General features: G+C 40.9%; 2 protein-coding genes across 8 annotated transcripts in view; one reads left to right on the top strand and one right to left on the bottom strand.

The window, feature by feature from the left end:
- The window catches only part of MRRF (mitochondrial ribosome recycling factor), a 56,997-nt gene extending 56,486 nt beyond the window's left edge, over window positions 1-511 (bottom strand). Inside the window, exon 1 of one of the 3 annotated variants that reach the window (XM_041725294.1) lies at window positions 298-511. In XM_041725294.1, coding sequence (XP_041581228.1) covers window positions 298-511 — 214 coding nt within the window. The remainder of the gene's footprint in view (window positions 1-297) is intronic. The other 2 variants (XM_041725293.1, XM_041725292.1) reach the window with 2 other exon arrangements.
- Window positions 405-23,456, top strand: RBM18 (RNA binding motif protein 18). 5 transcript variants are annotated; one of them, XM_041725295.1, is made up of 6 exons: window positions 405-541; window positions 3,639-3,767; window positions 12,528-12,654; window positions 15,812-15,898; window positions 17,592-17,677; window positions 21,437-23,456. In XM_041725295.1, exons 2-6 carry the CDS (start codon window positions 3,655-3,657, stop codon window positions 21,594-21,596), a joined length of 573 nt encoding a protein of 190 aa, XP_041581229.1. In that variant the 5' UTR covers window positions 405-541; window positions 3,639-3,654; the 3' UTR covers window positions 21,597-23,456. The 5 variants fall into 5 exon arrangements, with proteins under 5 accessions (XP_041581229.1, XP_041581232.1, XP_041581233.1 ...); XM_041725299.1 differs by having other exon boundaries at window positions 430-541; window positions 3,649-3,767; XM_041725297.1 differs by lacking the exon at window positions 405-541 and adding an exon at window positions 561-771 and having other exon boundaries at window positions 3,649-3,767.
- Window positions 23,457-25,974: the final 2,518 nt, after the last annotated feature.

Raw genomic sequence — 25,974 nt, 5'->3', positions numbered from 1 at the left:
GGAAAGTTAAATGTTCCTGCCAAATAGTGGGCTACCGCGAAGTGGCTGCTGTGGAGTTAGGCCCCTCCCCTCCGCCATCCACGAAATTCCTAGCTGGAGAGACCAGCCCCAGGCCCACCCCCAAGCAACTCTGGGAAGCGACAGGTCCCGCCCCTAGCCCCAAGGATCAAGCCGGACTCGCATGGAGCCGGCCGGGGACGGCGATCAGAACCCCTGCGGTCCCCCAGAACCCCCTGAGTGGAAGTCTCTGGCGCCAGGGCCCAGCGCGCGCCTCCAGGCCGCGCAGAGTCCACTCACCGGCTATCGCCCCAGGTACTGGGAAAAGACCCACGCGACCGCGGGGACGGCGGCGGCGCAGGCGCCATGACGTCACGGGGCGGGGCGGGGCGGGGCGGGGCGCGGTGGCGGCGCGGTCGTAGCGCGTCACCGGCGGCCTGGCAGCGGGCGGTGTGGAGGCGGACGCCTTTGGAGGGCCGTCGGGCCGCGGAGTCGGGACCTGCTTCTGGGGCATGAGCCGAGGGGACGCCGCCGAGACCACGAGGTAAGTCGGGTCGCGATGCGCCCCGGAGCCCCGGAGCCCGCCCCGCGAGGGACTCACAGGGGAGGCTGCCCTCGCACGGCGGCTTCCCAGGCCCCGCCCCGGATCGTCCCGCCGCTAGCCCGGAAACAGCAATCCGAGACCTGACCCGCCGCATCTGGGAATCCGCGGCCCGGAATCGGGAAGTCGGGGTTCAGGCTTGACCCTGCCGGGACCCTGAGCTCTAGGAACAGGTGGCTTTGCTCCTCTGGACTTTAGCTTCCCCGTGTGACCATTCTTGCCTTCCGTGTTGTTGCAGGCTAGCCGCGAGGGTACATGTATCAGCGTGGTGGGAGCACTTTTAATCTAGGGGGTGGTCGCCGTTGCAGACCTAAAAGATTTTGATAGTCGCGTGCCTTCTTGATCTCATTACACCCTGCCGTTCCTCAAAAGGCCCTGTGCTGAGCTGTCACTGTCTTCTTTATTTTTATTTTTTTAAAAGATTTTATTTATTTATTTATTCATCAGAGACACAGAGAGAGAGAGAGAGAGAGAGAGAGGCAGAGGGAGAGGGAGAAGCAGGCTCCGCGCTGGGAGCCCAACGTGGGTCTCGATCCCGGGACTCCAGGATCACGCCCTGGGCCGAAGGTGGCGCTAAACCGCTGTGCCACCCGGGGATCCCTGATACTGTCTTATTTAAACCTCTGGACGACCCATGAGTTGGGGATAATTGGGCCCATCCTAGAAAGGAAGAAGGAATGGAAGCTCCAAGTGGAGCCTTATTTAGTAAACATTGAGCACCAGCCGTGAGCCAGGCCGTGTACTGAGTGCTGGGGGTAGAACTCTGATCAGGATAGGCAAGGCCCTGCCCTGTAGGAGCTTACATTCTGGTGAGGGAAAGGGAAGATAGAATAGTAAATCACATTGAATTGGCGTTATATGGAAAGAAAGGTGGCTTTGATAGACACTAACAAGGAGCTCAACCCTTAGGGAGAGCTTTTCTGAGAAGACACTTAACTAAAGTCATGCAGTAACTGGATGCAAAAGCCAGGATTTGAATACAAATCTTTTGGCCCCATATCCCGTACTCGCAGCATCAAAACATGGTACCCTCCTGTGATAATAAGTAGTTGGTGGTATTGCTTTTTTCAGACATGAGAAAGTCAGGAGGTCCTATCATTGAAGCGTGATCTCAAATGTTAGGTCCTTTAGAGAGGCCTTCCCTTTCCACTAATTCTGAAGTAGTCCAACCTCCGTCTCCATGTCAGATCACCTTGCTTAATGGTGTTCGCAGCTGTCACTAATTACATCTTGTTTATTTATTTTGCTTCTGTTTTGTCCTGCCCGTCTTCCAATATAAGCATCCCTAGTGGAGACTTGTTTGTTCACTGCTCTGTCCCCAGTATCTAGACAAGGCCTAGAAATAGATACTCGATTTTCTTTTTAAATGAATGAGTGATCTGTAGGAAAATGGGAGGAAAGGAAAGCAAGGAGAAGACAAAATGTTCCTCCTCCTGTTTCCAATCCTGGGATTCTGTTTATGTGTGTTTCACCTTTCTCTCAGATGGTAAGAGCAAAATCTGTAGCTTACTCATATATCTGTTTTCGGCACATAGCCCTGGGTTTAGCAGTTGTTTATTATGCATTGCTGAACAGAATGAACATGTGAGTGGGAAAGGAAGAAGAATACTCTCCCATGTGGGGCTAGATAAACATGTTCAGCAATTACTTAAGGGCCCACCTTGTGCCAGACTTCATAAGCTGTGCTGAGATAAATAGGAGGTAACAGCAGTGTTCAGTCTATGTCACTAGTTTTTTAAGACACAGTTCCTGCTGCACTGACCGCTGGGGCATTCCTGGTTACATAATATACATGGGTCCTATGGGTATTCTTAGTTCTGAAGTCTGGCACAACCTGCCATCTTCCCAGGTCTTTTTTCTTTCTCTGCCACATTATGTACTTGTTAAAGCTTTATTATACATCTGTCATCTCATTGTTGGCCCTCTCAGCAACCTTAAGTTACAAGCAGGCCAAGGTTTAGTATGTAGAGATGAGGGAACAAGCTTAGAGAGAAGTGACTTCCATTGGAAATGCCAAAATTTGAAACCAGGTGTTCTTGACACCCAGGTTTTTTCTCTTGCCACTATTGTCTCCATCATAACCCTCATCATCCTTTTCTGGTTGTGAGATGAGTCTTTTCAGGATGGAAGGCTAGTAATAATTTAAGCCAATATTAATTAGAAGCTTCTTAGGTGCCATTCATTGTTCTTAATGCTTTGGGTGTGTGAACTCTGAATCTGCACAACTTTGATGAGATGTTACTCCGTTTTAGAGATGAGGAAACTGAGGTACAGAATGGCAGAGTAACTTGAGCAAGGTTACACAGCTAGTAAATGGTGCAACTAGAATGACTGTGGAGGAGTTAATCTCTTCTTCTGAGTCCCCCAAAATAATATGATGCTACTGAACACTTACTGATTGCTTACTGCTGTTAGATGCAGTATCTAATGATTTTTCATGCACTCTCTCTGATCTTCACAACAGCCCTCTAAGATAAGAACTGTTATCTCCATTCATAGTATAGATGAGGAAACAGGAGGACATTCCCAGAATGTTCAGGGAATTCACCAAACCCACAACCAGCTTTAAAATCGAGTTCTAACTCCAAAGTCTAGGGCCTTAAATTTCCTAGATTGTCTTGTCTGTGAGGAAAACATGTTATGTTGCTCTTTCCCACTCATCTCCTTCAGTGCCATTAAGAGTCTTCTTTCTGGTGATTTCCAAGACTTATTTTGGGTAACAGTTGCTAAACTGAAGTATCATGTAGTAATAGAGACTTTGGCCTCCTGCCCAGTCTGCCTCCTGCTTCAGAAGAGGAAAACTTTAGTTTCTGCATGTAGAACCTATCCCTTTCACCTTAAATGGAAGCTTTTGCACTCCAGCTGCCAGAGGAGCTGTCCCAAGGGAACTGGTGCTGGGGCCAGTTGTGGAATAGTTGAGGCCTTTGAAGAACTGGTCAGAGTTTGCCCTCCTTGAATAAATGTTTGTTGAGTTGAATCTAAAGTCTGGTGTTCACAGAGTGTTGCTCCTCTCCTGCCTGAATGTTCACATTTCCTTTAGTATTTCATAGAGATTGATGGAAGCAGAAACCAAAACTCTTCCCCTGGAGAATGCATCCATCCTTTCTGAAGGTTCCCTGCAGGAAGGGCACCGGTTATGGATTGGCAACCTGGACCCCAAGATCACAGAGTAAGTCTAAGTCATCTTAACTTGTTACCTACAAACCTGGGATGTTTGTAGTGATAATGTTCAGGAAAACTTTCAAGAGATGCGAGATATTTTTTGGCCCTTTTATTTATGTTTTAATTATCTTTGAAGGGTATATATTTTTGTCACTAACCTGTTATGTTGACATTTTTCCCATATCCGGATTCTTCAGCAAGAACACAGGCTTGGGTATTGTTTAAAACATAGACCTCTTTTTCCTACTTGCCAAAGATGTTCTCCTGATTTCACTGATTTGAATCCTTTTACCCAGTGACTACAGTGCATTATTTTCTAGAATCAGCCCACAGCGTACTTTTGTTCCTCAAAATGAAAGAACAAGCAGGAGAAGTCTCAGCACCGTCACAAACAGGCAGAGGGTACCACTTAATTGTATCATGTAGCCATGGAACCATAGAAAGTCAGAGCTGGAAGGCATCTTAGAGATCACATCAGTCCCTTTGGTTTTCCTGTATTCGTTAAATGATGTGAGTGCCTCTTGTGTGACAAGTGCCATGCTAAGCAGTGTTCAAATCTGAGGAACCCTGTCTCAAGGTAACCAGAGCCTATTTTTAAAATAAAGGCTCAGAGCTGTTCTGCTTAAAGGGAGGGAGGTCCACCCAAAGCCTTTTGGCAGATGCCACCCTTTCTTTGGTGGTAAATTAGAGGACTCTGGAGCACACTTGAAAACCTCTGATATGATCCAGCTCTTTTATCCTACAGCAAAGGAAACTGAGGCCCAAAACATGGCAGTACCTTGCCCCGGGTAACAAAGTTAATTAAATTGTCCTGACTCCCCACTCTTTGTACTGTGGCCATTATAGTTTAAAACAATTTCTTAGCAGAGAGAATTAAGTTTTTCCTTCTCCTAGTTTAGTAGGTACAGGGCTGTGGTTGGTGGCAGGATGGATGGTAAGGAGTGAGTAGATTGGGCTCAGTGCCATCAGTGCTTAAAGCAAGCATGGAGTATGCCATGGGTCCTAAGAGTTACTCCCTTTGGAATGATGTTAAAGGCAAGATGAGAGGAGACAAGAGAATCCATTTACTTGGATCTAGGATGAGGGGAGGCGGTATATACAATTGGGATTGGGAGAGAGGAGGGGGTGTGAACTAATGGATCAGGATCATAAAAGAAAGTTCAGTTCCTTGATCCTGTTCAAGTTCAGTTAGCTAAATATAGATACCTTTGGATCCCTCTAGGAATTATGATGCCATTTAAGATATGTTGTCCCCATATTATGTTACCTTGGTCATTGGGGCCCTGGAATATGAACTGTGCATTTATTTTTGTTCTCTTTTTGGCTCATGGCTTTGAGGACAAATTTGTGAATCACCCAAGCCTCTCAATTATGTCTGTTGATCAGAGAGGCTGTTTCCATCATCTAAAACCCAAGCTGTGAGGGGATGCTCCAAAGAGTGGTTTCCATTCCCACCTCTGCTTGTCTCAGTGGAAATCTGGAACATGGAAACACTATTCATTGTTTTGGCTACAGTTCATTGTAATGAGACTTGTTCTAATTGTGTCCTGCTGCTTGATAGGAAGGTTCAAATGGGTATCTGCCACCTCAGTTTATGTCATAAGCTGGAGTATATGAATGTTTTCTTCAGTTAGATCATTAACAGGAACATTGAATCGAAACTTTCCTACTGCTATCTCTGCTCTTTTTATGTCAGGCCAAAGGTGGACATCACGTACTAAACTGCAGATCAGGGCTTTGCAGGGTCTACCTCTGTGGCTTCCCCACGTCTTTGCCACATGCAGTTTTGTTTACCATTTTTCTTCTATGGATTGCTTATGTTAAAACATTTTCTCTGGGGCCCCTGGGTTGGTTATGTGTATGCCTTCAGCTCAGGTCATGATCCCAGGGCTCTGGGATCAAGCCCTGCATCAGGCTCCTTGCTCAACGGGGAGCCTGCTTCTTCCTCTCCCTCTGCTGCTCCCTTAGCTTGTGCTCTTGTACTCTTTCTGTCAAATAGATAAATAAAATCTTAAAAAAATTTTTTTTTTCTCTGCCAAACTGATTTATTACATAGTAATGTATTTCTTTTTAAAGATACAGCTACCAGTCATAGCTGTGGTTGGCATGAAATGCTTAGTATTATCTCATTTACTCTACTTAATTACAGCAAAGACACCTAACATGTTAGTAACGTAGGTATTATGGAAATGTGTAATTTCCTTCCAAGTTTTTGAATTACATAAACTTCTGGATCCTGTTCCTCTTAAAGTGGGTAGTGATGAACTTAGATGGACTATTAAAATATAGTCATTTCCAGGGACGCCTAGGTGGGTCAGTGGATGAGTGCCTGCCTTTGGCCCAGGGTGTGATCCTGGAGTCCCAAGATCGAGTTCCTCATTCGGCTCCGTGCATGGAGCCTGCTTCTCCCTCTGCCTGTGTCTCTGCCTCTCTGTCCCTCTGTGTCTCTCATGAATAAATAAAAATAAAATATTAAAAAATATATTTATATAGTCGTTTCTAGACATTTTAGGATTGCGTGCTGTGACTTTCATGAATGTGGGGCACCTGGGTTGTAGTTCAATCTCACAGTATTTGAATCTAGGTCTTTAAACTTGTAATGACTCTTAGGAGAAGTTTGTAGATCACACTCCAGTTTTCATAATTAAACCAACCCCCCCCCCCCCCCCATAAACTGCTGCTAGTTCCTGCTGTTTCCCCCTGCGGTGCACTCTTCTTATCTCTTTCCTGTGCATACCCCTGCTCTTTACTGTCCCTCTTCCTGATCTCTTTTATAAACTGATTTGAATGCCCCTCTTATACAAATGGTCTCTCACCTCTTGTTGGAGGCAATATATAGGTGTATATTTATTGTTGTGAATAGTTACAAGGATATGTAAAACTGTGACAGTTTTTTAAAAAGATTTTTCCACTCAATTCTTTTTTTTTCTTTTTCTTTTCCTTTTTCTTTTTTTTTTTTTAAGTATTTTTTTTTAGGATTTTATTTATTTATTCATGAGAAACAGAGAGAGAGAGAGAGGCAGAGACACAGGCAGAGGGAGAAGCAGGTTCCATGCAGGGAACCCGATATGGGACTTGATCCCAGAACTCTAGAATCACGCCCTGGGCTGAAGGCAGTGCTAAACTGCTGAGCCACCTTGGCTGCCCTTTCTTTTTTTTTTTTTTTCTTAAAGATTTTATTTATTTATTCCTGAGACATACAGAGAGAAGGTAGAGACATAGGCAGAGGGAAAAGCAGGCTCCCTACAGGGAGCCCAATGTGGGACTCTATCCCAGAACTCTGGGATCACGCCCTAAGCCGAAGGCAGACGCTCAACCACTGAGCCACCCAAGCATCCCTCCACTAAATTTTTGAAAGTTTATTTTGTAATTCATTTGAGTTACCCTATGTATATGTGCTTCTTAGTTATTAATCTGAGTCCTGTTCAAATTACCTGGAACGTCCCAATAATCTTCTCTCAGTGGAATATGCATTGCTAACCAACTGTGTAGCACTCTGATATTCTGCTTCATGTTAATTTGTGTTCATTGCTCTGTGGTTGCAGTATTCACCATTTCATGGCTATGCTATCTGCCAAGAATACCTGTACGACTAAATAGGTTTTAGAGGTTTAGATTTCAAGGAATGATGATGTATTATTGTTTGTGGAAGTAGCAGATTGTAAACTCATGTTCTTTCTACTCTATTCTGATTGCTCCGAACTATATGACACTTTATATTACTTACCTTTAAGGCGAAAATGTTCAACTAATGATCTGAACATTTCTTCTAGCTCTAATACTATATTATTCCTCTTATTTCAGCTCACAACAACCTTATGAGGCAAGCAGAACAGATAATATTTTCTCTAGTTTACTTGTCTTTAAGTAGCCTTCACACCTAGCATGGAGCGCAGCGCAAGGCTTGAACTTTGAGATTGAGATCCGAGCTCAGATTAAGAGTCAGGCGCTTAACCGAATGGGCCACCCATGCACCTCTTTCCCTCTTTTCTGGGACAGGAAGAGTTGAGTACGTTGACTTAGTGTACTGAAAAATAGTGAATGATGGGACTGATTTCCCATCACCTAACTTAGTGTTCTTTGTGCAGATATTCTAATAGTCCATATAACAGAACAATCCTAGCCTAAACTATCCTATTCTAAATGTTAAAATGTAAGGACTTCTTTTAAATTGTTGTGGGACCCAGTCTAACCATAGGGTAAAAAACAATACCTCCAAATACCATTGCTAGTGCCTGCAACAGAGAAACCAAAAAAGTTAATATCCTTAGACATTACCTATTTTCCACACTGTGGTTTCCTCTGAAAGGATTAATACTGGGTTTCTTTTTCACACATTAAATGTGCTGCGTAGAAAGCCTAATTAATAGCCACTGCATAATTCATAAGGAGAAATGAAGGGCGAAGCAGCAGAAATTCTAAAAGAAGGAGCATTCTAAGTAGAGGGTTTAAGTAGAAATAAGAAAGAGTGGGTGTGGGCAACCCAAGTGGCCCAGCGGCTTGGTGCCGCCTTTGGCCCAGGGCCTGATCCTGGAGACCCGGGACAGAGTCCTGCATCAGGCTCCCTGCATGGAGCCTGCTTCTCCCTCTGCCTGTGTCTCTGCCTCTCTCTCTGTGTCTCTCATGGATAAATAAAATCTAAAAGAAAAGGAAGGGAAGGGGAAGGGAGAAAGAGAAAGAAGGAAAGAAGGAAGGAAAGGGTGAGCAGTCTGTCGGGAGGACCTTTTTGACTAAATGAGTGGTTGAATACTCAATGATAGTGAAAACATTAGTTGGAAGAGATAGAATACTATCACAATAGGGAGTACCTGGGTGATTGATCATTTCCCTTCTGCATGAGTAGTGATCCCAGGGTTCTAGGATTGAGTCCCACATCAAGCTCTTGCGAGGAGCCTGCTTCTCCTTCTGTCTCTGCCTTTCTCTGTGTGTCTCTCATGAATGAATACATAAATCTAAAAAATATAAAATAATGAATACTATCTGATTAATACAGGGCTTTTTCAATGTATTCAAACAAGAAATGTGAATTTCTTATAGAAGAGACTTATTACTGTGAGTGTTTAGCAGGATGCCGACAACCTGGAAGTGATGTTTTAGTAGAGAAATGAGATATCATATCAGTACATAGAGTGGGTTGGAGGAGCAAAGATGACCAAAGATTAGCTAGGAGAGACTGCCAGAAACTAGGCCTATCACCTTAGGTAGAGACAGTGAACCTGGAAGCCAGTAGGTGACTAAGGGATGAAGAACACAATTGAAGAGCAGAATTGAAAATGGCCCTGATGTTTCTTGCCTGAGAAATGGAGAATCATGTTCACACTGACCAGTAGAATAGCTAGAAAGAGCATCTGTTTGTGGAGGGGAGGTCAGAGTGGGTTATACTAAGTAAACTTAAAAGCAGTGGAGAGCCATCCAGGTAAAAAGGTCCTTCTGAGGCCGACTTTCAGAGATGAAATAGAACAGAAGGGGAGAGCATGTGCATGGATGTGTGAAAACAGTGTGCTTACCCATGAAGAAACTCTGGTTTTCTCAGCCCATTACTTATTTTTCTGTCATGCTTTCTTTTTGATGCCTTGGTTTGCAAGAGTCAGCCTTTACTGTTTGCTGCTTAGATTCGAAACACAGTAACACTATTTAATAAACGTATAGAACAGAGAACATAAAGACCCAGCAAATAATTTCTACCAGTTTATAAAGATAATTTTCTCTAAAACAAATTATGCATTTAAAACAATCTTAAGGGACGCATGGGTGGCTCAGTGGTTGAGCATCTGCCTTTGTCTCAGGGTGTGATCCTGGGTCCTGGGATAAAGTCCCGCATCAGGCTCCCCACAGGGAGCCTGCTTCTCCCTCTGCCTATGTCTCTGCCTCTGTGTGTGTGTGTGTGTGTGTGTCTCATGAATAAAAAAGCTTTTTAAATCTTAAAAAATAATAAGTCTTAAATGTCATTTCATTGACCTCCCATTGCCTACGGCATCAAATTAAAATTACCTCACCGAGGACACCAACATCCTTCACAACCTGTCCCCTGCCTGCCTTTCAGCCTCATCCCTTAACTGCCTTACCCTCGCTCTCTTCCAGTGGAGCAGACTCCTTTTCACCTTTCATGTGATACTCACTAACCAGATGTCCCCTACACAATTGGGCCTCTTTGTGTGCTCCTGTATGTACCTCTACATGCAAGTATCATAGTACTTTGTAGTTTTTTTGATTGCGTATCTCTTTCCTCTAACCAGAATGTGAGGTCCTTAAAGGTAGGGACCTAGTTGGATTCATCTGGATTATTCAAGTGCCTATTACAGTTTTTGACAAGCAGTAACTGTCCATTTTAACATTTGTGTAGATTAATTACTTATGTGCCATAAGGCAGGAAGGCGGTTTTTCAGGACCCACCAGAAAGCACTATATTGCAGAAATATGTTGGGACTGGTGTACTAGCTCCTGAAGCCACAGGGCCCACATTTCATTAAGTGAAGCAAGGCTCTGAGGAGTAGTAAGCCCTCTCATACTTCAGCAGCAGATGAAAGTGCTTGCAGATGTGAAAGCAAGATTCTTCAGGCTTTTTTCACTATCAGAGCTTGCAGTTCCCATCTCCAGGAAGCAAAATAGTAAACATTTCATTCCTTTTGTTTTGGTGTTCCGATAATTTCAAGAAATTATCAAACAAGGACAGAAATCCTGGAGAAGTTGAAAGACACAGACCTAAGCAGATGTTCCTGGAATCTTAAGGTCGCACTTCTCAGGCAGAACATATTTGTTAGATTTTCAAAGAATAATCTTTTGGCATTTTTTTTCTGAGTAGATTAAAATTCATTTCCTAGGAAATGCCGATTGCCTTACCTTCCTGCTATTAGGCAGAATGGAGCTGATGAAAAGATGACCAGCCCACAGTAGCCCTTAGATTGTTCTTTAGAAAAACGGGCCTGACCCACCATTCATGGCAAATAACACTGTGTTGAGGCTTGAGTGGGTATAGTAAGTAGAAGATGCAGCTGTGAGTTAAGGACACAGAGGAGGGGCTCCTGGCCAGCTCAGTCAGTGGAGCATGCAACTTAATCTTGGGGTCGTGAGTTCAAGCCCTAAGTTGGGCATAGAGATTACTTTAATTAATCCGTTAATTAGAGACCCAGGAGAGATTCTTCCCAGCCCACCTGTGTATTCGAGAGGCTCACCCTTACGGTAAGCCTACTCAAAAATAAGTAAAACCAGAAATTTACACTTGAGGTATCTCTCTTTTCCCTAAAGATTCACCTCCTACGTCCTCAGTAGTAGCTGAGGTCTCCTGATGGGAGTTGAGAATTTGGAATCTAGGGAGATACAGTTGTTTGCCCTTTCAAAACAGGTCTAAAGACCAGATTAATGTCCATAATATGCCTTGGGATCCTTGTATCCTGCCCCAGTGCAAGACCTGTATTATGTCTTCCTTGCTATTCTGTGTCAGGCACCTGACCCAGGATAATAGGCTTGCTTGTTGATATGCATTAGTATCAAATTTAATATATATAGCTTATGATCCACTTCAAATCTTCCTGCCTCCCAAAGGAGATTCTTAAGAATAAAATTTTGATGAGTTTCTCCTAGAAAACAATGTGAATATAAATGTGGCTGTAACTACAGCTTTACTGACTCCCTATGGGGTAGAATTCCCAGTAATAACAGATTTAGCATGTGGGCTGATACCTTTTTAGTATCACAGGGACAGCATTGTTTAGAGAAAGCCTTGACTCCATTTGAATAGTGTGGAGGATGCCAGGAGGAAGGCCAAAGGAAAAGGAAACGGGAAAGCTGTTGGTTTGTCTCACCCTTACATCAGATGACAGGAAGTTGGAATTGAGATTGGCCACAGCAACCTGTTAAAGGCCACATCTGTTTGAATAACTTAAAAGCTCTATAGAAACCAAATAAGTTTGAGAGAAAGGAATCCAAGAAGAGGACTAGGGGCAAAATGACAAGCAAGAGCTTGGGGTCAAATTTCTTCCTGGGTCATCCATATTCTTTATCAACCATGTTCCTGAGTAGAAAGTGTGTGAAAACTCTGAGGTTGATTAGTTACCCACAGCTGGGTGATTATAGAACTGACTGGGTTCCCCTGCCCTGTGTGAGACTAAGCCTCAGTCACATTGTGGTTCCACATTGTCCCTAACATTCGGTCACTTCGGGGCTTGAAACTCTGAGGCACCTATGGAGGTGCTACTAGCTGTGGTTTGGTTTTTGGCAGAGCTTTACCCAAGTGCAATTTGTGGCTAATGATTAATTACGAAATCTATTACAGAAGTCTTCCAAGGTTGTTTTTCTGTTTGTGTGAATGTGTATGTATGTGCTACTTTATTTATTTTTGAGATAGGATAGTCCTTGGCTTTTGGAGTGTGGGTATGTGTTCCTGATGGAGTTGTAGTTACTCACAAATACTAGTTCATTGCCAAGAAATTAAAAATAAATAAATTGACACTATTTTTGAGCTTTTCTCCGAAAGAAAAACAAATAGTACATGTGGGCCAGACAGCTGTTTGTTAGGTGTGGTTTTTTGTTTGGTATTTTTGTGCTGGACAGATGCATAGCCATGACAATTCGAGTCCCATTCCAAATAGAGGCAAACAAGTCTGTTTGCCAAATAAACTAACGCAGCAGTTTGGAAGAAGGCAGGGGGTGGGGGTGCAAGATATTTTCCCCCCTCAGGATAAATTATCTCCTGCTTTCATCTCACACTTTGGGCCAAGTGGCTAGCCAGATTCCCAGAGTGTACATACGGTCTATTCTTTCTCTACAGATACCACCTCCTCAAGCTCCTCCAGAAGTTTGGCACAGTAAAGCAGTTTGACTTCCTCTTCCACAAATCAGGTGCTTTGGAGGGGCAGCCTCGAGGGTACTGTTTCGTTAACTTCGAAACTAAGCAGGTAAAGAAACCTTCCTTTTCACGGTGCCTTTTATGCTCCCCTACTTATTTATACATCTCTCTCAACTACTAGAGTAGCAGTGCCTTGTGGGCAGGGCAGATTCATCTCTCTGTGCCTTGCCCTGAGTCCTGCAGGAGGACCCATGATAAAGGAGTGAATGGCTTTCAAAATCTACCCTCCCCAGGCTCCCGGTCTGAGGCGGCTGACCTACTTTACTGACCAGATGCTTTGGGGTGCCCACATTAAGCACATGGACATCTTCCTCCCTATTGTGGTTTGTTTGTTCCTTTAATGGCAAGCCAACAAAGCCTCCTTTTCTTTCAGTAGTTTTGCCCCGTGGTGCAGAATCATCCCTGTGTGTGGTGAGCCACCCACAAACTCTTTTATTTTGATTTCTTAAAAATGTACCCTTCTCAGTCTCAGAACAACTGCATACAGATTTGAATATACATGAAGGAAGAGAGCATTACGTGTATCTTCTTGGAGTAAAATTCTATCTTTTGAGTGAACATACCTTGATAAAAAAATTGAATTTGAATGTTATTAAATACAGACTTACTGTTTAGTATTCTCTATAACTTTATTAGTCACGTGGAAGGGCATTGCCTAGTTATTGTTTCATTAATATTATATTTGGCTGTTTTTCTTGTTATAAAAAATAATACATGTTAAATATAGTTGAAAATACAGATCAGTGACTTCATTTATCAGCCCAATACCCAGGCATAATCACTGTTAATATTTAGTTATATATCTTTCTAGTCTTGTCTTTCTTCACCCACACACATGCATACACATATATGGCTTAGAGCACATATATAAAATCATATTGTCCTGTTTACCACTCAAAGTATATTAAAAATTTTCTGTCCTCTATTATACATCCAGATAACATTCTATACCACGATACTGTGGTTTCACCAGTGCGACTACATATTTGCAAAAAATCACTGATACAGAGTTTTAACTTAGACCTCAGTTTAAAAATGAATCAATGTCATTTTGATGACTGCACAATATTTCACTGTGGGAATATATGATAAGTTAACTGACTAATCCCCAGTTGTTAGCTATTTAGGTTGTCCTCAGTGATTCACAAGTATAAACAGTATGCTAATGAATATCTTCATACTTCTAATTATGCTCACACATATGTATATCCGTAGAAATGGAATAGTGTCAACAAAGGCCTTACATACTTTTTCTTGATACAACTGCTATCCTCAAGCAATGATGTATCAGTATGTTCTGAGACTGTATGAGAGTGTTGTTTGTCCTTATCAATGCTGAGGATTCTTTCAATTTCCTCTAACTTTTGTGAGTGAAGTAGTAAGTGATATGTGGCTGTTCTGAATGGGGAAACTAGAAGAATGCTGTGTATGGTTAGCATTTTTAAATATTTTACTCTTCCCTAATGATAGAATGTGATGAATATTCTTGCAACCCTTGTAGACAGCTAAAAATCAGTGGTCATGCTGGGAATACATGTTATTTTTAAAACACTGGACTACACAGCAGCCTGGGTGGCTTAGCAGTTTAGTGGCACTCTCAGCCCAGGGCCTGATCCTAGAGACCTGGGATTGAATCCCACGTCAGGCTCCCTGCATGGAGCCTGTTTCTACCTCTGCCTGTGTTTCTGCCTTTCTCTCTCTCTCTCTCTCATGAATAAATAAATAAATAAATAAATAAATAAATAAATAAATAAATAAATAAAATCTTAAAAAAAACAAAACAAAACACTGGACTACAGGTCACAAAGCCTAGCTTCTATTGCTGGTTCTTTTATTTATTAACTTTGGGCAAGTCTCTTAACTTCTTTTGGCCTCAGTTTTCATTTAAAAATGGGGATTAAAAATACCTTCCTTGCCTTCCAGGAAGTTGAAAAAAATAGATGAGGGTATATAAGAAAATACAGTTGGCATTTAATAATGCTGTTGAATACATGAACTCTGAAGTGATATACAAAGAGGAATTTTTTTTAAAACATTTATTCCCTTGCTGGCATCTTATTACTGCTGATGCTGCAGAATCAATAGAGAGTACCATGTAAATTCTAATTGATTGGTGACACTTAAGAGTAAAACATCTCATATCTGTCTCTCAGTTAGACAAGCAAGCATGGCAATGACTTTCCAATGGCTGACACATAGTGAGTACACAGATGTCTGTTGAATGTCATACTGACAAACTCTGGAGGGGGAAGAGAATCACTGGTAAAGCCAGACTGGAATGCCTGTGGGTATTATACCGTGATCTCAGATAGATTCTTCTTCTTCCTCTTCCTGTTTCTTATGGGCTTCTTCACCCCCTAGTAGACGTGGGTTATGCTTGGCTGAGTGCCTCATGGATACACATGGGGCAGAGAAGGTTTGGCAGGATGGAAAAGTACGACCAGGCTTCCTGGGAATGTCCTAGAATGACTCTTATCCAGCTTCAGGAATTCCTTTTAACCTTGTTGCTTCTGTATCTGATAGGGAAAGGGTCAGGGAACTTTTGGCTCCAAAAGCCAGGTGCATAGATTGGCTCACACAAATACCTTGCTCACAGGCTCTTTGACTCATTCCTGCTTTTTCCGGACTAGTTTCCTTCACTCCCATATCCTTTGAAGCCATTACTGTTTCTCACTTTGGATCAAAAGTATAAGCCCTAGTCTGGGGTATAGTTCCAGGGTCCCTGAGGGAAGTAAATTTCTTAGCACAGTAGGTCCTGACAGACAGAAGTGTACAGAAAGGTATCACCTAATAAGAACAATCCACTAACATTGAGTGCTTACTGTGTGCTGCATGCTTTCTTTACATGCACTCTTTGACTCCTCACAATAGCCAATGAGGAACAAGTAGTAGTATGCATATTTTATAGACGAAGAAGCTAATATTCACAGAGATTAAGGAACCTGTCAGTCAGGATACACTGCCAGTAAGTGGCAGAGCCAGGATTGGCATTTTTGTTTGGCTGACTTTACAAAACTCATACCCTTTCTGTTATTCTGTCTTTTTCCTTTCTTTCTCTATTTTTTAATTATAAATCCTTTGCAAGTTGTTTATCAAAGGCAGTCTGGTTAGGACTGCAACTATCAAAGCTAGTGAGACCCTATGAGATACATACAGCTAATTAGGCATTTGAAGTTTTGGCTAACATTCTTCCCTTTCCTGGACAGGAAGCAGAACAAGCCATCCAGTGTCTCAATGGCAAGCTGGCTCTGTCTAAGAAGCTGGTGGTACGATGGGCACATGCTCAAGTAAAGGTAAGTCTAATTGGCTAGAAAGACAACATCAAGCTTGCCCAGAATGAGTTTTCCAGAAGATAGTTGTCCATTTATCCATTTGCATCCCAGCCTCTTCACATCTGGAGCAGTCATACTTTGGTCTCCTACTTGTATTTACCATCTGTGTTGCCAGATTTTTCTTTTAAGAAACATCTCAGGAGGGATTAAGTTCTTTCATTGTTTCTTTCCACATACCCACAGATTCTGTTTTTGATTGATTTTTCCATGTGGCTGATGTGTATACTCAGACCTCTATCATGTTTTCAGTGGGGGTTGTTCTTTGGAAGAAAAAATGTATTTATTTTTAAAATTAGTTGCTTTAGGCATTATTAGACTCTTCCCAGCCTCTCAATTTTCTGGAGAGCTTGAATATGTTTATCCTAACTGCTTGAGAAATGGGTGGTTTGTATGAGTGCTTAAAGCACCAGTGTCTCATTACTCCAGAGAGTTTGAGAGTTATTTGTAGGACTTTGCAGGGTCTGTTTTGTCTCCAAAGCCCAAGAAGTGGCAAATCGTCTTATTCATCTTCTGGCTGGTCTCTTGGGAGAATGCACTGGAAAAGATATGACCATTTAAAAAAAAAAAAAAAAGAATGGCATTCTGTTTTACCTGGCCCAGAGGTGAAGTATGTGGACTGGAGCAATCCCAAGAGCTTATTCTCTTCCTTTGTGGTGGGGTCTTAAGAGACCTGCCTGTGAAAAGATTTGTAACAGTTAAAAAGTGGAGCTTCAGTGTTTAGCTAAGGAGCACTGCTTGTGATCACAGACTCCCTACCCATCAAGCTTCCCAGTAAGGAGTCATGGCAGTTAAACATTTGAGCTCAGTGTCCAAACTGAAAAACAGAGCTCAAAGAGCACTTTGGATCCTTATGAAGGATCTCAGGTAATCACAGAGCCATCTCAATTTCTAGGACATGTTGCCTTAAAAATAGAAACAACAAGGAGAATTACGAAATACTTTTTTACTCAAAAGAAAATCAAGTCTCATTTGCCAAACTGGCTGTGATTTTCTCATTCTGTGTCTCATTGAAAAGACACGCAAGAGAAATCATCCTTTGTTCCTGTCTTTTCGTTTGAAAATCTCAATGCCTTGTGGCTCTCTTCTCCTACAAGTCTTTTTGACCACAGGCTCCTGATTACTCCTTAGTATTTAATTTACTTTTTACAAGAGGTATATAATTATCTGACATCAAATTAAACTACCCTTTTGCTATAGGATGTTTTCTATATCAGTGGCTGAAAGCCGTTAATACTTTCCGTCTCCAATCAGGCCTGTTAAGAATTTTGCAAAAGTCTAGCAAAATTCTTAAGTATTTTGAATAAAGCAAAATAAATATTGTAAGAGGTGATATGTGACAGTTAAAACAAAAATGTAGGAAGGCAATCCTATTGTATATTTATACCAGCTGTGAATTAGAAAGTCAAAGTTCTTTCAACTGCCAAATAAGGATGACTAGTGGCTAGATGGAAAGCTACTTCTAAACTTCTCTTTCTAAATGTATAGCTTTTAGGCAGAACCGTGTAGAGTTTTGCATAATTCTAAATGTAAAGCAGTCCTCAGATTGTCTAGAAACACGCTGACAATACGCTAATAGATTTGTGGTTTCTGAATTTGTGTACTACAGTAAAGGACTGGGTTTTGCTTATCCAAGTGATTTGTCTTTTTCTTTCAGAGGTACGATCATAACAAGAATGATAAGATCCTTCCTATCAGTCTTGAGCCATCCTCAAGCACTGAGCCCACTCAGTCTAACCTAAGGTAAGATGCTGTACTAAAGAGAAACACAAATATCCAAGAGTATGAGCCACTTTTCATTCCAAGCCTTCATTTATACCTTAGTGAATCTTTAGACTCTTAATTTAGAATAGAATCCACTAACTTTTGACATGTTGAGAGACATGTTCAGTTAATCTCCCGAATGTATACATATCCTCTCCTTGCATACCCCTAAGATCATATACTTAGAGAATTCATTCACTCAAAAAAGACTGGATGGACCTGCCATATACCAGCCATCATGCTGGACCCTGGGATACAGGGCATGCAGACAATCCTAAAGAGAAGCATTTTCATGAAGCCTGAAGTCTCATCAGTGTTTGTCATTGTCTACTACTTCCTCCCCAACTGTGAGTTCCTTTATACAGAGTGTTGGTTTATAGCACTTTCATTCTCTGTGCTGTGTTTCTCTGACAGTAACAGTGTTGGTTCTAATGAGCACAAATTGTCAGTTACTTCTTCAGAGTTAATTCAAAACAGAAGGAACAAAGGGTTGAGTGGAGAAAGGCAAAGTTAAGTGGATGGTTGAGCTGAAATAGAGGGTTTTTGGATTTTTTTTCTCCCCACATTATAGCCTAGGGAGAAATTTTAATAACAATAGCCAGATTTATTGAGGTTACTCTAAAGCAGGCACTGTGCTAAACACTTCACATGCCATATATCATTTAATTATAAAAATTCTGGTAAATGTACTATAATAGTCATTTTTTTTTTTTTTTTTAATAGTCATTTTATATCCAAGGAAACTGATGCTTAGCAAGGTAAACTATCTCGGCCAAGATCGCACAGGTAGCAGATAGCAGATCTCAAATTCAAAGTTAGGTCTGCTGAGTTTTTGAGTTACTACTTTGAGTTACTACTTCAAAGAAAGTTCATGCTGTGAATACAAGAATACAATTCTGAAGCCTTTTCCAGGGAAGGAAGAGCAGATAGGTGAAAGAGCATCAGTGTCCTATAAGGGTTAGAAATCAGCAAGCAGTCATAAAGTCAGGAAAGTGATGCCTATTTGGATGGAGGACCAGACAGCAAACAAACAACTTTTCCTTGTGTATTTCTTTTTTTAAGATTTTTATTTATGTATTAGAGAGGGAAGGGTCAGAAGGAGAGGGAGAAGTAGACTCCCAACAGGGACTCAATCCCAAGACCTTGAGACCATGACCTGAGCCAAAGACAGATGGATAACTTAGCTACCAGGTGCCCCAACCTTTCTTGTATGCTATCTGCACCAAACAAAACAGATTTATAAGCATCTCATGAAGCTTCAGAGGAAAGTGATCCCTAAATGTTTTCAGGATAAATGTTAGTAAAGTAAAATTAATTTTATAGTTAGTAGTTTAGCATCATTGGTTTGTGTATATATAATACTTACTGAAATATTTTATTTGGTAAATTACTATATTTTATATATTATAAATAAAATTTAATATTTTTGTAAATATTAAATGTAATAGTTAATATTATTGATTTCTTATTTTTGTGCTCTTTTACTATTTTGTACTCCCAGAAATTAAAAAAACATATATGATGACTTTTGTAGGTTTCCCTGGGGATTATATCCACTCTGTTGTTTTCCCCATAAAGTTTGAACCGCCGTGATCACAAATTTTATAAATCTGACTCGTGTTGGGAAGAGACCACTGTGTTTATGCATGGTGTTCTACATGTTACAGTGACATGTTTTTAGTTTTATTTTCAGTGTTTGCACTTCTACTAGACAGTTGAGTATTTTCCATTTATTTTGTAATCCAGAGAACCTCAGCTTACATCTTTCTTATTAACATCTATACCTAATTAGAGAAATTTGTTTTTTGGTGACTCCTACAAAACAAATGGCTGGCTATCCCATTAATGGGGAAGAAATGCTGGAATGCATCTTGGTAATAAGATGCATTGGTAATACATCAGTGTTCTTTTTGATTGTAACTTAGGTTTTAAATTTTACATTGACCATGTGAAGTTTTGAGTATGTGCAGCCGATGTAAACTTTTTGAGGATCTCTAAAAGGCCACTGTATACATTCCCTTCCAAGTTTATCTCCCTGATAGTAGACCACTGACAGCACTGAGAATGGAAGGGGAATCATGGGTCATAGAATACCCATTGCCTGAGGGCTTTGCATCCTGGTCCAGGGAAGGCAGTGACCTCCATCAGAAGGGAATTCCCCCAACTTGTGCAGTGTCTCCTCACCTCTTCTTTCTAATACAGAGCTACTCAGCTCCCAATCTGGAGGAAAGGAGAAAGCAAGGGCTTTGGTAATAACAAACTAGGCTTGAATCCTGTGTAGGCTGTGCAGTTTGTTAGCTCTATGAACCCTGGGCACGTTACTGCTTCTCTGCATTTGTTTCTTTATCTGTAAAAAGTGCATATTATTGTAAGGATTAGAAACAATATAGGTAAAATTTTGGGCACAGTGCCTGGCTCATTGTAAGCATTCCATAAGTGATTGTATTTATAAATACATATTTGTTCGTAAAAAAGAGATTTTGTAGGATTTCCCAGGGTGTTTTTTCCATTATTATTCAGTGATTCAACAAGTAGTACAGTGTAGTAGTTAATAGCATGGGATCTAGAATCTGTGTTTAAACCTCAACTCTTCTATTTACTAGCTATGTAATATTGGGCAAGTTAACCTTTCTGTGCATTGGTTCCTTCATCTGCAAAATGAAGAATATGATCTATCTTATGTTTCTTTCAATCCTACAGAAATTATTTTTTCCAATTTTTTTATTGCACTAAAAGACACATAAAATAGCATTTGCCATCTTATGAATTTTTTTAAAAGATTTTATTTATTTATTCATGAGAGATACAGAGAGAGAGAGAGGCAGAGACACAGGCAGAGGGAGAAGCAGGCTTCATGCAGGGAGCCCAATGTGGGACTCAATCCCAGGACCCCAGTATCACGTCCTAGGCCTAAACCACTGAGCCACCCAGTGATCTCCACCATCTTATGAATTTTAAGTGTATAGTTCAGTGGTACTAAATATATTTGCAATGTACAACCATTACCACCATCCTTCTCCATAATTCTTTTCATATTGCAGAACTGAAATTCTATACCCATTCAATAATAACTTCCTATTCCCATATCTCCCAAGCCCCTAGCAAGCCCCATTCTACTTTATGTCTCTGATTTTAACTAGTCTAAGTACCTTATACAAGTGGGTCATCCAGTATTTGTCTTTTTGTGACTGGTTTATTTCACTTAGCATAATGTCTTCAGGGTTCATCCATGTTGTGGTGCATGTCAGAATTTCCTTCCTTTTTAAAGCTGAATAATATTTCAGAATGTGAAATAATACCATATCCTGCTTATCCATTGATCAACACTTGGATTGCTTCTACATTTTAACTATTTTGACTAATGCTCCTATAAACACATAAGTGTATAAATGCCTCTTCCAGATCCCACTTTCAGTTTCTATCTGAATTATTTGAGAGCCTATTATCTGCTGAGCATTAAGGTGTCAAACAATGTTGCACCTGAATATTTAATGTAGCCATATGTGAAGTACTGTTACCAGTGTCTGAGATTTTAGTAAAAATGTAATAGATGGTTCAGGTTTGGTCTCTTTTTTTTAAAATGTTACTTGAGTGTGTGTTTTATGTGAAATATTTGCATATTCATGTTTTAGTATGTTGTTGCTTCTGTGATATGCACAAAAGGCACAAAAAAGATGAGATACACAAGTATTTTCTGAGTGTACCCAGGCCCGCTCTGATCCTCTTCTTTTTTTCCAGTGTCACTGCAAAGATAAAAGCCATTGAAGCAAAGCTGAAAATGATGGCAGAGAATCCTGATGCAGAGTATCCAGCAGCTCCTGTTTACTCCTACTTCAAGCCTCCAGATAAAAAAAGGACTACTCCTTATTCTAGAACAGCTTGGAAATCTCGAAGATGATGGTTACGAATTATTGTAGCAGCAAAATTGGTCTCTATACCTGAAATCCTCTGCCTTTGTACTTTGTAGATGTGAGTGGTACTTCCCAACAGAGCACAATCACATGTTAACGTTTGGTAACAACATTTTTGGATGTCTCATGGATGTTTCTTCCCTGAAGTATGTGTGGAATTGAGCATCATCCAGAATAAATAGGATTGTATCCAAAATTGTGATTTGAACACTGGGATGCTCTAGTTGGCTGGTTTGTTTGGATTTGTAACTCCAGAAACATTATATAGTAGGCCAGAGAGAAAGGCAAATGTAAAAAATGTTATTTAAATCAGGAAACTAAATTTATTAATGTCCATCTTAAAAAAAAAAATAGAACACTTTTCTGTGCTCAGATGTCTTTACAGCATAAAGAAAAAGTAAGAGGAAGGAAAGTGAAAAATTTTGAATCATGTTGAGAACTTATTGTTCCTGAATTTATTATGGAAATCCCTCCAACTAGACTAAAAAGGAAAAGTTCTTGGCAAAAGGAGCTGGTTCTTTGAGCAAATGTTGTGGTAATCTGTTTAAGAATTATGGTTAGTGTTTCAAAATCCCAGTTAGGAAAACATGGTGTATATCTTAAGATTGTTGGCATAAACAAAACTGTAGAATCAAATTTAGCATTTTATACCACAACGGAAGTCCTATTTGGAAATCCAGCTTTTATTCTATAGTGATCATTTTTTTAAAAATCTAAATATTTAAATTCTGCCTTCTATAATACCAAACGTTGTTATTAACGTGGGACTTTTTAAAATTGCACTTATTGCATGAGGTTTTTTTTTTATAGCATGAGAATGTTCTATTTGGAATTGTATCATGGCCAATCTAAATAGGAAAGCAAAATTTCTTTGAAAACCTAATCGTTGTTATATTGACCTCTATCAACCATACTATTTATTAATTAGGGGTCTGAGTAGAAGAAATGGAACTGTCTTGTACAGCATGAGGAGGGGACATGCAGTGAACACAGAAGGTCAGTGGAGCAGGCCCTCCTCTGGCACCAAGATTGTAAAATGACTTCATGTTTTATGTAGTTTTTAAAGGTTTAGAAGACTGTATGACTTTAAAGGGGTTCTTCCTTTGTAGCACATACTCCTGCCCGATGTTTTGCCACTTGGAATATCTTAAATATAGGAGCAGAGAGAGAAAAATAAGTCAACAGATTTGGCAATGTGTTTCTGTCAGCAGTTTTGGTCATTTTGGTGCCAGGTTGACAGTCTGTTTCATTGGGCAGCACCTTTGCTTCTTGACCAGGTAAATCATTTTGATACCTATCTGCCATTCTTAGTGATTATGGACACTTACCATTACTTTTCCTAGCAAGAGGAAGCTTGCATTATAGGAATTCAAGTCTTCCTGTGGGCATAAGTGAGTTTAAGACACTTGAACCAAATCTTGAGCAGAGTGAGGTTTCAGAGTTTATAGAACCGGTTCAGAGAAATTCTCATCCTCTTTCCCAAGGTAAATCTTTTTTAGATAGCTTTAGATGGTAAATACTTTCTGCACTTATTAGCTCTGTCTATGATGCAAGTAACTCTCCTTCCATTTGAGGGATAGTTCAGGGAGGTGGGAGCATTATCTCCCATTTTTCTGGTGACTTCTTAAGAGTACTAATTCACCATTTTATCCTTACGTCCTCAAGGGGTTATGGTGGAGTAGGACTTAATGCAAAATAGTCTTCTATTTTTAATAGGAACCTTACCTAACTTTGGATTATCTAGAGTTGTTTCCTTTAGAAACCAGAGCTATTTATTTGTATTTAAAGCAATGTTAATTATTTGTACTGATTCTTAATTCCTCTGTGTGAATAAATGCAAGACAGTGCCTGTGTGGTTGTGTCTCCTCTCATTTATTTTCTGGAATAAAGACTACAGTTCTCTGGTAGGCTCATTTCCCCTCAGGACTTGGGCCAGGGTGTCTAGATGGGATGTTTTTTCTAAGTACCTTCTCTGCAGAAGGCTCTGGCTAGAGGCGACCTCAGAGACAATTCTCTCCACCTGGTATGCCTGCCTACTTCTGTTGTTAGAGATGAGAAAGTAGTTTTCACAGCATATCTAACCATTTGAAAAGAAGCTAAGTGAAGTCACTGAACGTATCACACTGTATTTGGTCCTTTCAGATTAGAGGTTTCAAAGAATAAATGTATGTGTCATAAATATGCTGAAAGCAGTCTGGGGTAAGGTTTGTAAAATACGAGTTAACTTGGTTGACTCATTGTTTGAAGTTATAAGAGTGAAGAATTTAGGGAATATTCAGGAAAGTGGTATGATCTATATTCGTAATCTCAGCTCCTGGTTTATCAAATGCAAAATGTAACCGTAACCAGTGGACATTCTCCAACAGGCATTTCACTGTTGAGTAAGAGGATCACAAGAGGAATGGTTTTTCAAAGCATGTCAAAAATCAACAGCAAAGGTTTTTTAAAACCAAATATCCCAGAGCTCTGTCCTTTGTTTAAATTACATACAGTCAATTTCTGAATCAGCAAATAGAACTGATTTTTTTAATACTACCGTACATAAGGGATTAATTCTTCCCTTATAAATTGAATGTTAAATGTTTCCTATATATAATCACTTTGTTCTTAAAATATTATTTGATCCTGGGGCGCCTGGTGACTCAATAAGCTTCTGACTTTTGGTTTTGGCTCAGGTCGTGATCTCTGAGGTTGTGAGAGCAAGCCCCGCATCGGCTTCTGAGCTCAGCTAGGAGTCTGCTTGGGATTCTCTCTCTCTCCCTCTTCTTCTGCCTTCCCCTGCTCTCTCTTTCTCCTTCTCAAATAAATCTTAAAATATGATTTGATCCCATCGTATTTATCCTTGACGTCTCTTTCTCTCTTACTCATGCCCACTCTTTCAACGAATCCTGTCAACTTCGCCTTCAGAATCCATCTTGAATCCAACCACTTCACACCAACACCCAACACTACAGTTTTTGTTCAAGCCGTTGTCATCTGGACTCTTGCAGGGCATTCCTGATGATTTCCCTGCCTCCACTAGTGCCTCCTCAGAGTCAATTTTCCACACGGTTGGCCAAAGTGATCCTTTTTAAAATCTGAGCACATCATTCCTGTCTTGGTGGCTTTGCATCACACCTAGAGTAGAATCCAGAGACCTCCAGGGCCTTGAGTGGCCTGTCCCCGACTGCCTGTCTGTCCTGATGGCCTCTTGCTACCGCCTTTGTTCCTTGTGCTCCAGCCACACCAGCCTTCTTGCTGTTTCTTGAATATAAGGAAGCCCCCACCCCAAGGCCCTTACATCAGATTCCACAGAGCCCACTCCCTCATTTGTCTGTGTCTGTGTTCAAATATCAGTTGTCAAGAGGGCACCTGACCTCCCTTTCGAAAATCGCAGCCCTGTCACTTCCCAATCCTCCCTCTTCTTCATTTTCTTAATAGCATTTACCACTATCCAATTTTAGACATCAGTTTAATCTTTTTTTTTCACATTAGAATATAAGTTCTCGGGCAGCCCCGGAGGCCCAGGGGTTTAGCGCCACTTTCAGCCTGGGGTGTGATCCTGGAGACCCGGGATCGAGTCCCACGTCAGCCTCCCTGCATGGAGCCTGCTTCTCCCTCTGCCTGTGTCTCTGCCTCTCTCTCTGTGTGTCTGTCATGAATAAATAAATAAAATCTTAAAAAAAAAAAAAAAAGAATATAAGTTCCGTGTGAGCAGGAACTTCTATTTGCTGCTATATGCCCAACATGTAAAACCATGTGTTGTCTACATAATAGATGCTCAATAAATAGTTGTTGATTTGAAAAAAAAGTGTGGTACTTGAGAGCTGAAGGGCTTTGAGAGGCTAACCCATATGGCCTCTCATTGCCCAGATGGAAAACAAAACAAAACAAAAAAAACCCGAGACAGACAAAGAAGCTTGGCTGGGATCCCATAGTAAACAGCACCAGGTAGAACTCAGGCCTGCAAACACCTATGTTTGGTGTTATACGGATGTCCCTTTCTGTACAGCCTACAAAGCTAAGAATGGCTTGCACATTGTTAAAGGTTGAGGAAAAAGAAGAATACTATTTTGTGACACACGAAAAATAAATGAATTTTTAATTTCAATGTCTGTAAAAATAAATTTTTCCTGGAATATAGCCATGTCCACTCACATACAGAGTGCCTGGCTATTTTCCCACCACAGTGATAGAATGGCATACAGTGAGTATTGTCAGTTCCTCATCACATCTTTTGGGATAGAGAACTGGCTATCCATACCATCTCTGCACTGAAAAAAAATCATATGGGTACGGATTCAATGCCCTCCTGTGCACAGGAGGAGACTAAGACCCAGAGAGCTTTGGCATCAGGTATGCTCTGAGTTAGATTCATAGCTCCAG

The sequence above is a fragment of the Vulpes lagopus genome, chromosome 12 (assembly GCF_018345385.1).
Source record: "Vulpes lagopus strain Blue_001 chromosome 12, ASM1834538v1, whole genome shotgun sequence".
NCBI lineage: Eukaryota > Metazoa > Chordata > Mammalia > Carnivora > Canidae > Vulpes > Vulpes lagopus.
This window is presented reverse-complemented; position numbering and strand designations above follow the sequence as displayed.

What these genes read in the sequence shown, in the direction of transcription:
- RBM18 (XM_041725295.1), top strand. Translation starts at nt 3,655, where the DNA reads ATGGAAGCAGAAACCAAAACTCTTCCCCTGGAGAATGCATCCATCCTT. An exon ending in CTGGACCCCAAGATCACAGA is followed by an intron (nt 3,768 to 12,527) that starts GTAAGTCTAAGT and finishes CTTTCTCTACAG; the next exon opens with ATACCACCTCCTCAAGCTCC. An exon ending in TTAACTTCGAAACTAAGCAG is followed by an intron (nt 12,655 to 15,811) that starts GTAAAGAAACCT and finishes TTTCCTGGACAG; the next exon opens with GAAGCAGAACAAGCCATCCA.